We start from the raw sequence: 16,520 nt of genomic DNA, 5'->3' as shown, positions 1-16,520 counted from the left end.
CCATTCGATCTCGGAAGGCATCGACACTGACAATGGCCCAGCCTACAGCACCGGTGGTTTTCGTCCAACCCCGTGAGCCCCCCTGCTTCCATGGACTACCGGATGAAGATGCGGGAGGATGGACCTTTTCGACCGTGTGGCAGATTTCAACGGCTGGAACGGCGCTGCGAAACTCGGGCAGGTCTACTTTGTTCTTCAAGGACATGCCCGAGTTTGGTTTGAAAATCACGAGACTTCTTTCAAGGATTGGGAGACATTCAAAGCACAGTTCTTGACGGCCTTTACAAGTTCTGTCCGAAAAGAAAGAGCTCAGGCCCTCCTCCAATCAAGAATTCAACTACCTAACGAGCCCGTCCTGGTCTACGTAGAGGAGATGAAACGCCTGTTTCGCCGCGCCGACCCTAACTTGACCGAAGGTGAGAGAGTTAAATTCCTAATGCGAGGAGTTAAAGAGTCGCTTTTTGCGGGGCTTGTCCGGAACCCGCCGAAAACTGTGGAAGAATTTGAAAGTGAAGCATCGACCATCGAGAAGACGTTGGACACCCGGATGCGCCACTTCGAGCGACCATTTCAACCAGACTACTCATGCCACTACCCAAGCGGAGAAAACCTTCGGGACATAATCCGGGAGATCGTGCGAGAGGAGCTCCGCCGAATGTTGCCATCATCGCAACAACCCCAGGTGGCGACGCTCGCGGACGTCGTCCGTGAAGAAGTTCAGCAGGCGCTGGGCGTTCCTCAATCGACGGCTGCGACTGTTCCAGCTCAAGAGGCAACAGCAATGAACTACGCTGGTGCATTACGTCGCCCTGCGCCCCGACGTAATGACTTTCCGAGCCCTCGCCGCTACCCTCCTGTTCATGAAAGCCGCCCCTTGGCCCCCGCACGCCAAGCCTACCAACGACCCCCAAGCCCCAGGAAGTGCGACGCCTGGAGGACTGCAAACAACCGGCCATTATGCTTCCACTGCGGTGAGGCCGGCCACATTCTGCGACACTGCCCGTACCGACGAATCGGTCTCCGCGGATTTGCAGTCGACGCTCCACGACCCCACCCAGGTGAACGACCACAAGAAATTGACAACTATCTGCGTAGCGGTGAGATTGTGCCACCAAGCCGTCGGTTCAGATCTCCATCGCCGTACAGGGCCCGCTTTGCGTCGCCAGGCCGTACCTATGATGAGAGTATGCGCGGAAGGTCCCCAAGCCCGCGCAGGGGAAACTGAACAGAGCAACCTTTGGAGGTGAGGTTGCTCAACGGCGAAAAGACGAACATCCTCCGCCGCCGACGACCACTAACGACGACGCAGCCATTTCACCGCCGCTCCACACGACGTCATCGACGACATCACGACCATACTGCAAGCAGACCACGCCGCCCAGCGCAGTAACTACGGTATGCCCCGGCCATGACCTGAAGAAACGACGGAGCCGAGATCGGACACTAAGGCCCACGTGCAATGCGAGGACGCGAACAAGTGACCTTGAAGTTGATATCGACGGTCGCAGAGTCACTGCCCTAGTAGACACCGGAGCTGACTATTCAGTCATTAGTGGACCGGTAGCCTCTCAGCTCAGAAAGGTTACCACCGCTTGGGACGGCCCGCTGATTCGCACCGCAGGTGGCAACCTGATTACTCCTTCGGGACGATGCACTGCAAGAATAACCGTAAATGGGCGTACTTACCCCACCAGCTTTGTGGTCTTGCAGCAGTGCTCCCGCGACGTGATTTTAGGCATGGACTTCCTAAATGAAAATAGGGCTATCATAGACCTCCGATCCAAGCTCATCAAGCTCTCTGCAGACGAAGCCATACCTGCTACGACGACTTCGACGCAACACGTCGCTCTATACGTCCTCGACGGAGAATTGACCGTGCCGCCCCGATCAAGCGTCGCCGTCAGCGTAGGTAGCACAGACATTGAAACCGCTGAAGGCATCGCCGAAGGAAATATCCAATTGCTCTTGGAACGAGGTATCGGCATCGCAAGAGGCATCGCGAAATTCCGGAAAGGACAAGCTCAGGTGCTGGTAACAAACTTCACTGAAGAATAGCGGCATCTAAACAAGGGCACGACCATCGCTTTTCTCGACGAATTAGCGGACCTCAAAGACGTATTCACCCTCCACGACCAACCACTGGAAGACGCACCGGACCAATTCCGTCAGCCCACATTTGACATCAATCCAGTATTGACCCACAGCAGGAAAAACCAGATTCGCAGTCTTCTTCGAAACTACAGGGAGTGCTTCTCGTCATCATCGAAGGTACGACAAACACCACTGGCCAAGCACCGCATTATAACGGACGAACACGACCGACCTTTGCGCCAAAGCCCTTATCGTGTATCGCCGCGAGAACGGCAGGCCATTCGCGATCAAGTTGAGGAAATGCTGCGTGATGACGTAATCCAGCCATCGAACAGCCCCTGGGCGGCGCCAGTCGTTTTGGTCAAGAAGAAAGACAGCACACTTCGCTTCTGCGTTGATTACCGCCGCTTGAATAGCATAACGAAGAAGGATGTCTACCCGCTTCCCCGCATCGACGACACTCTCGACCGACTTTGCAATGCAAGGTACTTCTCATCGATGGACCTAAAGAGCGGATAGTGGCAAATTGAGGTCGACGAAAGAGATCGCGAGAAGACCGCATTCATCACACCGGACGGCCTTTATGAGTTCAAGGTGATGCCATTTGGCCTCTGCTCCGCACCAGCCACGTTTCAACGAGTAATGGACACAGTCCTGGCAGGGTTGAAGTGGCAAATTTGTTTGGTATATTTGGACGACGTTGTTGTCTTCTCGTCCAACTTTGAAGACCACCTAAAACGACTACAGACAGTGTTGGAAGCCATCAAGTCGTCGGGACTAACGCTAAAAGCAGAGAAGTGTCACTTCGCCTACGAAGAACTCCGGTTCCTAGGTCACATCGTTAGCAAGGACGGTATTCGCCCAGACCCGGAGAAAACAGCTGCAATCGCACAATTCCCACCGCCTGCCGACAAGAAAGCTGTGCGCCGATTCCTTGGGCTGTGCGCTTATTATCGACGATTTGTCAGAAACTTTTCGCGGATCGCCGAACCGTTGACGCAGCTTACAAAGGCTGACGTACCTTTTAAATGGGAAGCGCCGCAAGGAGAAGCCTTCGACGAACTCAAGCGCCGCCTGCAATGCCCTCCCGTACTTGGTCACTTTGATGAAAACGCCGAGACCGAAATTCACACCGACGCGAGCAGTGTGGGCCTAGGAGCCGTTCTCGTCCAGAAGAGTGCCGGACAGGAGAAAGTAATCGCCTACGCTAGCAGGTCACTCACAAAAGCCGAAGTCAATTACTCGACGACCGAGAAGGAGTGCCTTGCAATCATCTGGGCCACTTCTAAGTTTCGTCCATACCTATACGGCCGACCATTCAAGGTGGTAAGCGACCATCACGCGCTCTGCTGGCTGGCTAATTTGAAAGATCCTTCCGGCCGCCTTGCCAGATGGAGCCTACGACTTCAAGAATTTGACATGACTGTAGTCTATAAGTCGGGCCGAAAGCATTCCGACGCAGACTGCTTATCCCGCGCTCCCGTCGATGCCCCCCCGAAGGACGATGACGACGACGCCTTTTTGGGACCGGTAAGCGCCAGCAGTTTCGCAGAACAACAGCGATCAGACCCTGAGCTGAAAGCGCTAGCCGATTACTTGGAAGGAAAGACCGCTTCCCCTCCTGGTGTGTTCAGGCGACATTTATCATCCTTCACGTTAAGCAATGGCCTCCTCGTGAAGAAGAACTTCGCACCTAACAAGACCGCGCAGCTTCTCGTAGTGCCTAAAACCCTTCGGCAAGAAATTCTGCAGGCGTTGCACGATGAGCCCACAGCAGGCCACCTCGGATTTGCGCGCACGTTGCGTCGAATCCAAGAGAAGTATTACTGGCCGCGACTGCCTGCCGAAGTTGCCCACTACGTGAAGACGTGTCGTGAGTGCCAACGACGCAAGACGCCACCGATCAGACCAGCAGGACTACTAAACCCGATTCCGCCCCCAATCCTGCCCTTTCAGCAAATTGGGATGGATCTCCTCGGCCCCTTTCCATCTTCGTCTATGGGTAACAAGTGGATCATCGTGGCCACTGACTACCTTACCCGTTACGCCGAAGCAAGAGCACTACCAAATGGTACCGCGGCAGAAGTCGCCAAATTTTTTGTCGAACAAATTCTCTTGCGACACGGCGCCCCAGAAGTGCTCATCACGGACAGGGGAACGGCGTTTACGGCAGAGTTGACGCAAGCCATCCTGGAATACAGTCACACAAGCCATCGACGAACAACTGCGTACCATCCCCAGACTAATGGCCTCACGGAGCGCCTGAACAAAACGATCGCGGACATGATCGCTATGTACGTCGACGCTGAACACAAGACCTGGGACACCATCTTGCCGTACGTGATCTTCGCGTATAACACGGCAGTCCAGGAGACGACCAGAGCGACCCCGTTTAAGCTTGTGTACGGCAGGGAGCCCACGACGACGCTCGACGCAATGCTGCCGCACGTAACCAGCGAAGACAACCTTGACGTCGCCGCCTACCTGCAGCGTGCAGAGGAAGCCCGACGACTCGCACGGCTGCGTATTAAAGACCAACAGCGCACCGACAGCCGACGATACAATTTACGACGACGCCACGCAGAGTACAATCCAGGAGACCAAGTGTGGGTTTGGACACCAATTCGCCGTCGCGGATTAAGTGAAAAGTTGTTGCGTCGATACTTTGGGCCATACAAAATCCTTCGCCGTGTCGGACCACTGGACTATGAAGTCATTCCCGACGGAACATCAGCATCACAACGGCGACGCGCACGCCCAGAAATTGTACATGTTGTACGACTGAAGCCATATTACGCGCGTTAAAGAATCTGTGGTGTTTAAACTTTGCAGTGTTTATGTTTAAGTTCCTTTGTTTTGAACATCGAGGCGATGTTTTTTTAAGGGGGGAGTAATGCCGCGAAGCCTTCAAAACAGTATCTGTTGTTTTTTAACAGCCGCCGGCATACAGGCTTATCACTCTGATTCTGGACCTCGTATCAGTTCCGTAATCTTTGTTTGTTACTGCTCGATGTCGCGAGTCGCACCTTTATCTGTTTTGTTGTAGCGCAAGACGCACCGAGATCTGTCTCGAAGGTTCCGGCCACTGGCTTGTCTTTCCACAATGATCCAGCCCGTGCTGGTAGCTGTTTGCGACGTTATCTAGATTCTTCTGTGCAGCCTTTAAATTGAGCGTTGCCGAGTGTGACGAGCATTCTTTGTTCGACGATCGACGAGCACGTTTGTTTCTATCGCCGCCGCCGAGTTGCTTAGTTCTTTTGCGGGCGCAAGTCAGCCCAAATAAAGAGTTTCTTTAGTGCAATTATCGACCTCTTCATTTGTGTCGTCGACCTCGTCACTACTACGTGACAATATCGAAAATAGGAAAAAGTAAACATTTCAATAGACCAAGTCAATCAGTAGATTCGCTTCGACATACATCCTCTTTTCGGTAAGCTCTAAGATGGTTTCAGAAGTATGCGTACCTTTATGTTTATCGCAGTGACAAATGTTATCTCTACAAATGGCCTGTTGCAGTAGGTCTGGAGGAACAGCTTGCTTGCAATAGTCCAGGCATTTAGAGGCCGTACATTCTAAAAGAAACATAACAGTACATTGATCTGAGATCTTTTCACCCACACTGATTGAGGAGAAGGCATATACGTAAAGAAAATATGCTAAATATTTAATAACACGTTTAGTATCATGAAATCTAAAAAGTATTTCCTTATTAAAAATTATTTCCTTATTAAACAACAACACACAGCGACAAGCCTGACTGGGCCTTGGCCCAGCCAGGCTTGTCGCCTTTTGCCTTGGCTTCCCCTTTCTTGTAAAAGAAAGAAATAAACTCCAACTCCAACATTATTTTTAATTTGTGCTTCTCCTGTCGAGGTACGCAATGAAAATTTTGCCCAAATTTTGTCAAACCAACACTATTAGAGGACAAACTATATAGTTCATCGGAAGAAGCTTTCGGTCCTTCACCTCCCAAAACAGCGTCAGAAAACCGTGTATCGAAAACGTCTTCTCATCATGAATCTGTCCTATCGTTGACCAGGTGGAGAAAAACAACTCGCATTACACTGCTCTTTTTGGCAATCTTTGCTAAGATAAGAAATTGCATTAGCTAAGAAAAGTGCAATTATGCAGCCAAATTAATAAAGAGGCCATTGACAATTAAAGAATTTTAGCAAATACTTTGATAGAATATAATATTGAGGAACAATTTTCTTTTTCAATTTTTAATTGGCACGCGCTGCGACATAAACTTGTTTCCACCCAGGTCCATAGTTGATTTCGCAGGCGAATACACATTCCCAGCACAGCGCGGGCTCCACCAAGTGCCAAGATGCTCTCAGATTTGCATGAAGAACTTTAATCTGGCAGGGCTGTGTTTCTTTTTTTTTTTACGTAGTAACTAAGCAGCTACTAGCACGACGAAAAAAAAAAGCGTATAAACGAAAAGAAGCCTGGTAACAGGCATTCGTTGTGAGCTATACAGTGGAGGATCCCTTATGACATTTAAGCCCAACATTTTGGTAAAGTTACAAGAAGCCTTGCCCTCAGCCTTTACAGAGATTTCGTCTATCGGAACACCACAAAGGCTCCCCTTAGGGGCATTTGATAAGCGATCCATTACTTGGTTGCTGTTCGCAAAGGCGTTTCGCATGAACAATCCTAACTTCATATTGTAAATACATCATAATTTAAACCACACACAAATGTGCTTTCATCAAGATCCACGCGCCTAATTGCCACTTCCTTGGAGAGTAACGCATTGGCTGTCTGGCGAGCTTTATTAGAAACATTTTAAGAATGGCTAAGGTTGTTAAGGCCCATGCACCCACAAGTAGTTATGGTGACCAGGCTGTTGAAAGCTTCTACGAAGGTGTAGAATCGAGAATGCGAAAAGTAAAGTCGCAGTATACTGTACTAATGGGCGACTGCAATGCCAAGGTAGGGAAAAAGCAGGCAGGAGACCAGGCAGTAGGTGACTATGGAATTGGTTCTAGGAATAGCAGGGGGGAGTTATTAGTTGAGTTTGCAGAGCGCAATAACTTAAAAATCGTGAATACCTTCTTCAGCAAACGAAAAAACCGGAAATTGAAAAGAAAACGTCCTAACGGGGAGACTAAAAATGAAATTGACTTCATAATATGTTCAGCCCCCGCCATTATGCAAGATGTAGAGGTAATCGGGAAAGTGCGATGCAGTGACCACAGGATTGTGAGTAGCCTAAACCTAAAGAGGGGACGCAACCGATTAGTAAGAAAGAGTTCAAGATCTCGCTACAGAATAGATAGTCAGCTCTAACCGAGGATGGCGACATTACGCTAGAAGCAATGAACAATAATTTCAGAGATATCATTACTGAGTGCGCGAGAAATCAAAGCTAATCAATAAGCGCAAGGTGGCCGACATAAGGAAGTATAACATGGAGAAAATTGAGCATGCTGTAAAGAACGGGGGAAGCCTTAAAGCGGTAAAGAAGAAATTGGGCATAGGCAAAAACCAGATGTATGCGATAAGGGACAAGGCGGGCAACGTCATCACTAATATGGAAAAGATAGTTAAAGTAGCCGAGGAGTTCTATACAGATCTCTACAGTAGCCAAAGTAGTCCGGACCGCAATGAGATTGGCGGTAGAGAAAAACAGTCCGACGTTCCACCATTGACGAAGGACGAGGTCAAGAAAGCATTAGAAACTATGAAAAGAGGGAAATCAGCTGGAGAGGATCAGATAACTACAGATTTGCTGAAGGACAAGGGGGATATCGTGGTAGAAAAACTGGCCACCCTGTATACGCAGTGCCAGGTGTCATCGACGGTACCGGAACCATGGAATAATGCAAACATTATCCTCATTCATAAGAAAGGGGACGCTAAGGACCTTAAAAATTACAGACCAATCAGCTTACTGTCTGTTACGTATAAGGTATTTACTAATAAAATAAAATCAGGACAACCTTAGACTGCAATCAAGCAAAGGATCAAGCAGGTTTTCAGAAACGGTACTCTGCTATCGATCATATCCATATCATCAATCAGGTGATAGAAAAATGCTCGGAATATAACGAGCCCTTTAACATAACATTCATTGATTACGAAAAAGCATTTGACTCAGTTGAAACTTCGGCGGTGATGCAGGCATTGCGAAATCAGGGAGTAGACGAGCCGTACGTGAAAGTGCTGGAAGATATATATAGTGGCTGCACAGCAACCGTAGTTCTGCATAAAGAAAGTAACAAAATTCCCATAAAGAAAGGTGTTAGGCAAGGAGACACAATCTCCCCAGTACTATTCACAGCTTGCTTAGAGGAAGTATTCAGAGACTTGGAATAGGAGCAGTTAGGAATAAGGGTAGATGGAGAATACCTAAGTAATCTGCGATTTGATGATGACATTGTCTTGCTAAGCAACTCTGGGAATGAACTGCAAATAATGATTGATGACCTAGACAGGAAAAGTAGAAAGATAGGCTTAAAATCAATATGCAGAAGACTAATATAATGTTCAACAGTCTCGGAAAGGAACAGCAGTTTGCATTAGGTAGCGAAGTACTGGAAGTAGTAGGCGAATATGTCTACTTAGGACTGGTAGTAACTGCAGATCCGGACCATGAAAAGGAAATAACAAGAAGAATAATATTGGGATGGAGCGCATTTGGCAAGCACTCGCAGATTATGACTAGCAGCTTACCGGTATCACTCAAGAGGAAAGTATACAACAGTTGCATCTTACCTATACTCACCTATGGGGCTGAAACGTGGAGGCTAACCAAGAGAGTTGTACTTAAGTTGAGGACAACCCAGAGGACTACGGAGCGAAAAATGGTAGGGGTAACATTAAGAGAAAGGAAGCGTGCAGACTGGGTGAGAGAAATAACTCAAGTTACCGACATTCTAGTGGAAATTTTGAAGAAGAAATGTGCATGGGCAGGACATGTAGTGTGAAGAGAGGATAACCGATGGTCGCTAAGGGTAACAAACTGGATTCCAAGGGAAGGAAAGCGTAGCAGGGGGCGCCAGAAAGTTAGGTGGGCGGATGAGGTTAAGAAGTTCGCAGGGTTCAAGTGGATGCAGCTAGCACAGAACCGTAATAAGTGGAGAAATATGGGAGAGGCCTTCACCCTGCAGAGGGTACAGTCAAGCTGATGATGATGATGAAAACACATCTATCTGCTCTATTCACAGGAGTTGTGGACTGGTGGCTCGGGGTCTGTTAGTGGATATCGTTCTGGAAGTATATGTCACTGCACGCGAATAGCGGATGTGTTTTGGGAGTGATCTGATTTTGAGGATGTTCGCGTAAGTACGTGCGGTTCTATTTTCAAGAGAGGGTTCACTTGTTTCTACAACCAAGCTGGGTACGGATGATGTTTTGTAGGCTCTGCACGAAATGCGCATTGCTGACTTATGTACTGTATCCAATTTTTTTTTTTTCACATATGGCAATCTAGCTGAACCATACAGTATGAAGCCAATGTCTAAAAAAGAATGTGCCAGAGAACGACAGATGTGCTGAATCCTGTCAAATTTCCAGCATTTCTCTGAGAGCACTTTTAGAATGTTCAAGGATTGCGAGACCATCTGTTTTAGGTTAGTTAGTTGCGGTAGGAAACTGAGTTTATATTTTTCTTCATATGTTATTCCTAAAATGTATTGTCTTTGTTACTGGTAACATGGTTTCTTTTAGGTAGAAGATGGGGCAATTTGCAGGCCTGTCCTTATTGAGCAGAGCACATCTACCGATTTTTGCGGCGAAAATATAAATCAAATTCTGTACGTCCAAATTCCTAGTCCGTCTATCGTCAGTAGTGACGCATGCTGATAAGCTAAATGTGCATCTAGTTTGAAGCTTTTCAACACAGACTGAATACATGACATGTTTCTGAATTATTTTAAAGATGGAATTCATTTTTACAGTGAACACTGTGAGTCTTAGAATACAGTTTTGAGCTACCTCATTCTCTTGAATGAGTTCCTCGAAAGGGTTGAACCCAGGCATACAAGGAATGAACGGTCAGAGTGGAAAGAGTTCAAATAGGCTTACTCGCCCACGTATGCCTAGATGAGCTAGCTCGCGGAAAATTAACAAAACCTCCGGATGGTGTCATATGCCTTCTTTAAAAAAAAAATGGCATCCAGATAACCTTGACTCTGAATGCTTCTCGGACTGTGTTTTCGATTATAGCAAGGTGGTCAGTTGTCAAGCACGCTTTTTTAAAGCTACACTGATGGTTCTCGAGAAGATTGCGGGGTTCGAGAGTGAACAATAACGTAATATTTAGACCACTTCCAAACCTCTTGGCCAGATAAATGATGGTTGCTCTGAGTCTATGACTACAAGGAGAAGAAATCATAACTGTTAAAATAAATGTTTCCTCTCAGGATTCAGGTATTTTTCTAGACAGCCATATTTTGTTGAAAACCTTACGAGTGCTTCTGCCGCATGTTCTGGAGAATGGCCTGACATCAAGTAATAAATTCTGCCTGGGACAGGTGCGTTTTTATACCGGCAGATAATAGGCCTGTAATTTCTTGAAGGGCAAGTAGAATATTGTAGGGCTCATTTGCACTGTGACTTATGGCATCTTTTTGTTTTTCAACGATCTCTATGTATTAAAAAAAGAAGAGTTCGAAGAGTGTGAGAAGCAGAGAACTTGACAAAAATGCTCACTGCTCATATCTGCCTGTTCGTCAACATTTGTTTGTCTATCATGGGTCGTCAGGAGCGGAATCGTTTAGGGTAGAAGGCTGCCATTTAGTCTATGAACCTGCTCTTATCGCACAATTTCATCAATGTAATACAGGGGCTTATGGGTAGCACAATTCTTTCAGCACGTTTTCTCGGAATTTCGACGAATGAACAGCGCTTTGGCTTTAAAATGTTTAGTGTATATGAGGTCTTCATGAGTAGGGTATCATAAAAATTCCTTTATTCTTGTTGCTTTTTTGCCGCTCTATATTCTTTGGTATACCAGATCTTGTTATTCTGTCATACAGTTTCCGAGGACTGGGGAATGGCTAGCTCAGCAGCCGTAATAATGCATGTTGCGTACATTTTTTCCAGTTCGTACCCGCAGAGGCTGTCCGAAAATATTTTCTCTAAACTGGTGTCCTCAAACATCTTTCCCAGCTATCAGTTTTACTGCTTTCTTTTCTACCGGGCTATTAACATTTTGTTCGTTCACAATCAACAAAACATTTCATACAACATGACCCATCACTGGGGCGTTGGTATAACAGAGAGTGCTCGTACTTCGTTTCAGTCTATATAAACCCAAGACATGTGCTCACCATCTTCGTACGCGCAGGAACAAACGTCCGACGAGGAGCATGATACGTTGATAACTTTTTTGTCCGGTTCCGCTTCTTCACAGGCTTCTTTGCATTCGTCAATCGGACATACTGCAGGAGAAAATTAGAAAATATTTACATGTCATTTTTAAAGTCGCACACGAGGTACTGTCATTTTATTTGAAGGCGAAAGAAGTGAAATTAAGTTTGACCATACAGTGTCTTCTTGTGTACCTCTGCCTGCTTGAAGCGGTGGGGGTGTTTTACATGATGACAGTGTATGAAAGGCAAGCGTTATATTTGTGGAAATTGTCAGGTAATGCTTTTAACCAATTCTGGAAACTTTCGCCCTTTTGCGTATATTTTGATGCTACCAGAAAGAAAGCGACAACTGACTATATTAAGAATCCCTGGACCTCCTATGTTTTATTCTGGCCTTTACATCAGAACATGAGTTTCAAACTAGGTGGAGCAGCTGCGGTGCTTCACTTCGATAATACGTCAGACCCAGAGCTGCTTTCGTGCATAAAACCCAACGTGAAGTCAATTTTTCATATTTGTGTACTGCGCGATTACATGCAAAGCAAGAACAGGCTCACGGGTGTGTATGCGGCGTCGACGGTGCTCTGTATGTTGCTAGCGCAGCAATTATGATTTTCTTTTAATGTGCCAGTATTGAAAATACCATCACAAAGAAAAAGCCAGCTACGTATGGCGCTGTGTGTCGTGTACTTCTTCACTTGCCAACCATGATAGTGGCAGAAGGTAGGAAGAAAATACCGCCTCGATATTTGTAGGGGAAATGGGCAGAGGCAGATGACGGACAAGGAAACAACCCGAAAGTAAAATGTCTAGGTATGAGAAAAAATAAAAACGGCACTGCAAAGTTTAAAGCGAGAGAAAAAAAAAGACTCTGCAAAACTATGCTAGCGGACGTCTATAAAATAATTTAATTAAAAACCTTATTGGCATACCCTTCTTCAGCACAAACAGCTCCGACAAGAAATAGGCGCATCGTCGTGTTCGGCCTCCATTTAACGACAGGGTTCCCTTCATGTTGTTATTCAAAAGGTGACCGACAACAAGGGGCGACACAAATATGTCCGGTTATGCAGCTTTTTATCGCCTATTAGTGTTTGACATGCAATAATTCATAATAGAAATTATTTGCATTGTTGAAACTTGGAGATTTTTAAGCTTTGTTGACCGTGGGTGGGTCTTAGCAAACTAGACAATTTCACTGCTTCATGGCTGTCTACGGGGAGCTGGCTTACATTTCGCCCATGAAAAAGATTTCGCGTGTTTTTTTTTTTCACATATCGACTATCTAGCGCTCAATTGTGTGTTAATGAAATTGAATTACAAAGGCGTCGGAGAGGGAACGCCGATTTTAAAGGTCAGTGTAGCGAGAAGGAACATATGCAGCTTTGTTGCGCCACTTGAAATACTGGTGCTCAATCGCTATTCCTGCTTATTTTGCCCACAACACAGCGGTCATTTGAATTTGGCTTAAAGTATTTGGGCTCCTTGCAGAAAATATAAAAAATTCCTCGTTGAGATTTGACTGCAGAGCAAAATTGTTCCCTCACCAGGCTTGGTAGATGAAGACTGAGTTGTTGGTTCTTCCTTGCGGTCTGAAAAAAATAAAGAAAATAACGACCTAAACGCTGAATTTCATTCCATGCTCCAGGCACCATGTTTTAAAGCACTTGGATCGTACAGCAGGGTTACCTTGTAAAACGATTCTTATATTTTACTGGTAATGTTCCAGACTTGAAAACAAGGGAAAAGAAGATTTGTTTAAAGAAATGGCGCCTATGTGAATGATTTTATAATCAGAGGGTGGAGGCCGAACGCTAAGAAGGCCATTCGACAATGACCTGCAAACCGAGGGTGGATTCCAGCAGCGACCCGAGGCCAGTGCGCATTCGGCTGAGACTTACCTCTTGAGCGGCGAGACAGACCCAAATACGACCACATCTTCATCACGCGGAAATCAGCTCGGGGTAAAGAAACTGTCATATTCAAATGGCTCTCTTCTAAGACTACTCAATGCGCAGAACACCACCTTCGAATGATAAGAAGGCATCATTGCTTGAATGCTTCATTGGTTTCCACGGAAACGCTCCGATGAACTTCAATACGTGACGCTCATGGTGCAAAGCACATAGTTAGCCTCATTGCCGAGTACCGGCCGATTCATGCAACTTTAAGAATGAAAAGCTCATTCTTCAAGAAAAAAAAAAAAAAAAAACTGCACTGCACTCCGCCGTGAAAAAAGTGCAGACGAAAAAGCAACGCACATCTTAAGACCTGGACCTGAAAGCCAGCACTGCGCTGTTTGGTACTATGTTGCTCTGTCGCCAGATTGTTTATTTCTCCGCGCACTTTTGTTGTGTTTTTCGCTGTTCGGGCACTGTTCTAAAGTGTGCTGTTTAGTAGCGTGCTGTAATTTGCATGTCGTTGCGTACTGCCTGCGCAGCACGCCTCGGTTTAGCAGCCACCAGTGTACACCAGAAAGGAGGAGCGCTGAAAGCACTGCCAATTCATGGCTTCTTCCCTCTCGCCGTTAAAACGGTGCATACCTCGGAAGGAGACTGCAGCCATGAAATTAGGAGACGCCTGCTTCTGGGAAAGAGAGCAATGGTTAGCCTTGACCGCCTAGTAAAGAGCAGAGACATTAGTCTGCCAACCAAGATCCGTATAACTCGTGCTATGGTCTTTCCAGTTGTGATGTATGGATGCGAGAGTTGGACTGTGAAAAAGGCTGACCGCCGAAGAATTGACGCGTTTGAATTGTGGTGCTGGCGAAGACTCTTGAGAGTTCCTTGGACTGCCAGAAGATCAAATCAGTCAATATTGTCGACCATAAACCCTGACTGCTCATTGGAGGGTCAAATTCTAAAGTTAAAGCTCAGCTACTTTGGTCATCTGATGAGAAGAGAGGAGTCGCTGGAGAAAGATTTGATGTTGGGCAAGGTTGAGGGTCGCCGGAGAAGGGGTAGGCAGCGAACGCGATGGTTAGATGGCATCCTCGAGGCACTGCAGATGAAATTATGTGATGTTAGGAAGATAGTGAGAGACCGGAAAGCGTGGCGTGACATGGTCAATAGGGTCACGAAGAGTCGGACACGACTGAACGACTGAACTGTAACTGTGAGAATCGTATGGCGACGAAAAATATGATATTGCAGTCTTAACCACTGCTCACATCTTAACGTTTACAAAGTGGTTAAATTTAAGTTTCGGAAATAAGTATAACTCCAAAACAAACGATTACACTACGTGGACAGCAAGCTTGCACAATGACGAAGCGTATATAGGGTACATATACTAGATGTAGTCACTCCGAGAAAAGCCCTAATCTAAATCACCTGCGTTAACGACATTCCTCTAAACGCAGTCTAGCTCCGCATGACAAAAATTAGGTGAACGGCTATACGTACTCATACACACTGGACGTCCAGCAGTAAAGTCGCATCCTAGTCCCCTTTCTCTGCATGCGTCGATCTCCTTATCATTACACTTAGTGCGCTCTTCGTCTGTGGGAGAAAAATAACATTTGATCGAGTCAAGGTCGCTGCTAAGTGTCTGCTCACACAATATTCTCAAAGAGAAGAAAGATTATTTCGCCTCCTTCGGTCGTCATGAGACACCTATAATAAGAGGAAGAAACAACTAATGACTTGGGATCGTTTAACATTTGTCAAGCAAACGTCTTAGAAGCATATGATACCTCGGGCAGCAGCTGCTCACTAATGAAAAAGCTTGCATATGTCGTTTCGAAACCTCGGAATAAAAGTTAGCAAACGCTTCGCTTCCGCTGAGAAGTTTAGCCAGCATTCACGCTGTCTACAAAATTAGCGCCCTACACAGCAAGAATCAAGCATATGATTATTGCAGTTATCTTAACACAGTGCATCGCCCACGGTGAAGTCGCATTGTCTGCATGCTTCGGTCTGCCGTTCTTTGAACTCTGTCCGCTTTTCGCCTATAGCGTAAACAAATAATAACGCAGAAAGTACTTTTGAATTGAGATGGCCGCATATATGCACACCGCACCCTTATTACAGAGCGTTGTATTTGACGGTTCCTATAATCGTAAATATCCGTGAAAGTAAAAAAAGAATGTCAGCTTTTCATGCGTGTATAAGGTCAGTATCGGATATTGAATTCGGTATATGGGGTTTAACGGCGCTAAAGTCACATCGGCTATGAAGGGCGTCGTAATGAAATGAAGAGAGATCAACTGGTTGACGTGCACTGAAATAGTACAGTACACGGATGGATTTTGGTGAGACCAGGTCGAAAAGTGGCTCATGCAGCAGGAGTTGAACCTGGGTTCTAACATTAGCAATGTTAGAACCCTAACCTCCGAGAACCCAATCTACTACAGGCGTCAATATGTGCACAGAGAACTCTTCCATGCAGCCGTGCCTACGGTTTGTCAGCAATAGAAAAGTGTATTGTACAGCTTAACTTTATGGGATTTATAGTTTAACGTCCCAAAGCGACTCAGGCTATGGAGACGCCGTAGTGGAGGGCTCCGGAAATTTCAACCACCTGTTGTTCTTTAATGTGCACTGACGTCATACAGCGCAGTTTAACTTTGATATTGTGTCTGTATTAGGCAACATCAACAATAGTGAAGCTGTGTCCAACCTCTTTGAACTAGAGTGCGTTTGTATGCGGCCAACATGAAGCAACTGTTTTTTTTTTCCACCTAAGCAGCAGGAGCCTCCAGCGGAGAAGTCACAATCTAGTCCCTTTTTTCTGCACGCTTTTGTTTCCTGTTTACTGCACTTAGTCTCACCTGTGCTAATCATTATTAAAGCAAATAATTATTAAAGATTAGCATCCAACACTTCTATATTCCTTAGTTAACTACTTGATCTGCTTTGAATATAAAACTTTACACAGCGGTATTAAGGTGAAAGCTTTCAGTTTTACAACAATGATGGGGAATTTTCCTGTGTACAATGTGGTCCAATAAAGGGACGAAATTTTGTCAAGAAATTGAGAAGAGCGACCAACTCCTTTGAGGTTAGATGGTGGGATATGAATAAACTTTCCAGGGCAGTTGGAAGCGGAGTCAAGTAAGCTACTGATAGGCCACTCCTACAGGCTTGGACAGCTTGGTTAAAGCGG

At 46.1% G+C, this 16,520-nt stretch overlaps 1 protein-coding gene across 1 annotated transcript in view; it reads right to left on the bottom strand.

Annotated features, from left to right (window-relative positions):
- LOC146190161 (uncharacterized) overlaps positions 1-16,520 on the bottom strand; it is a 195,215-nt gene that overhangs the window by 10,255 nt on the left and 168,440 nt on the right. Inside the window, exons 45-46 of the mRNA XM_084605427.1 lie at positions 11,373-11,483; positions 5,510-5,663 (exon numbers count right to left, since the gene is read on the bottom strand). Of these exons, the coding sequence (XP_084461553.1) occupies positions 5,510-5,663; positions 11,373-11,483 (265 nt within the window). The remainder of the gene's footprint in view (positions 1-5,509; positions 5,664-11,372; positions 11,484-16,520) is intronic.

This window comes from Amblyomma maculatum, chromosome 5 (assembly GCF_055883805.1).
Source record: "Amblyomma maculatum isolate TAMU_Amacu chromosome 5, ASM5588380v1, whole genome shotgun sequence".
Taxonomy (NCBI): domain Eukaryota; kingdom Metazoa; phylum Arthropoda; class Arachnida; order Ixodida; family Ixodidae; genus Amblyomma; species Amblyomma maculatum.
This window is presented reverse-complemented; position numbering and strand designations above follow the sequence as displayed.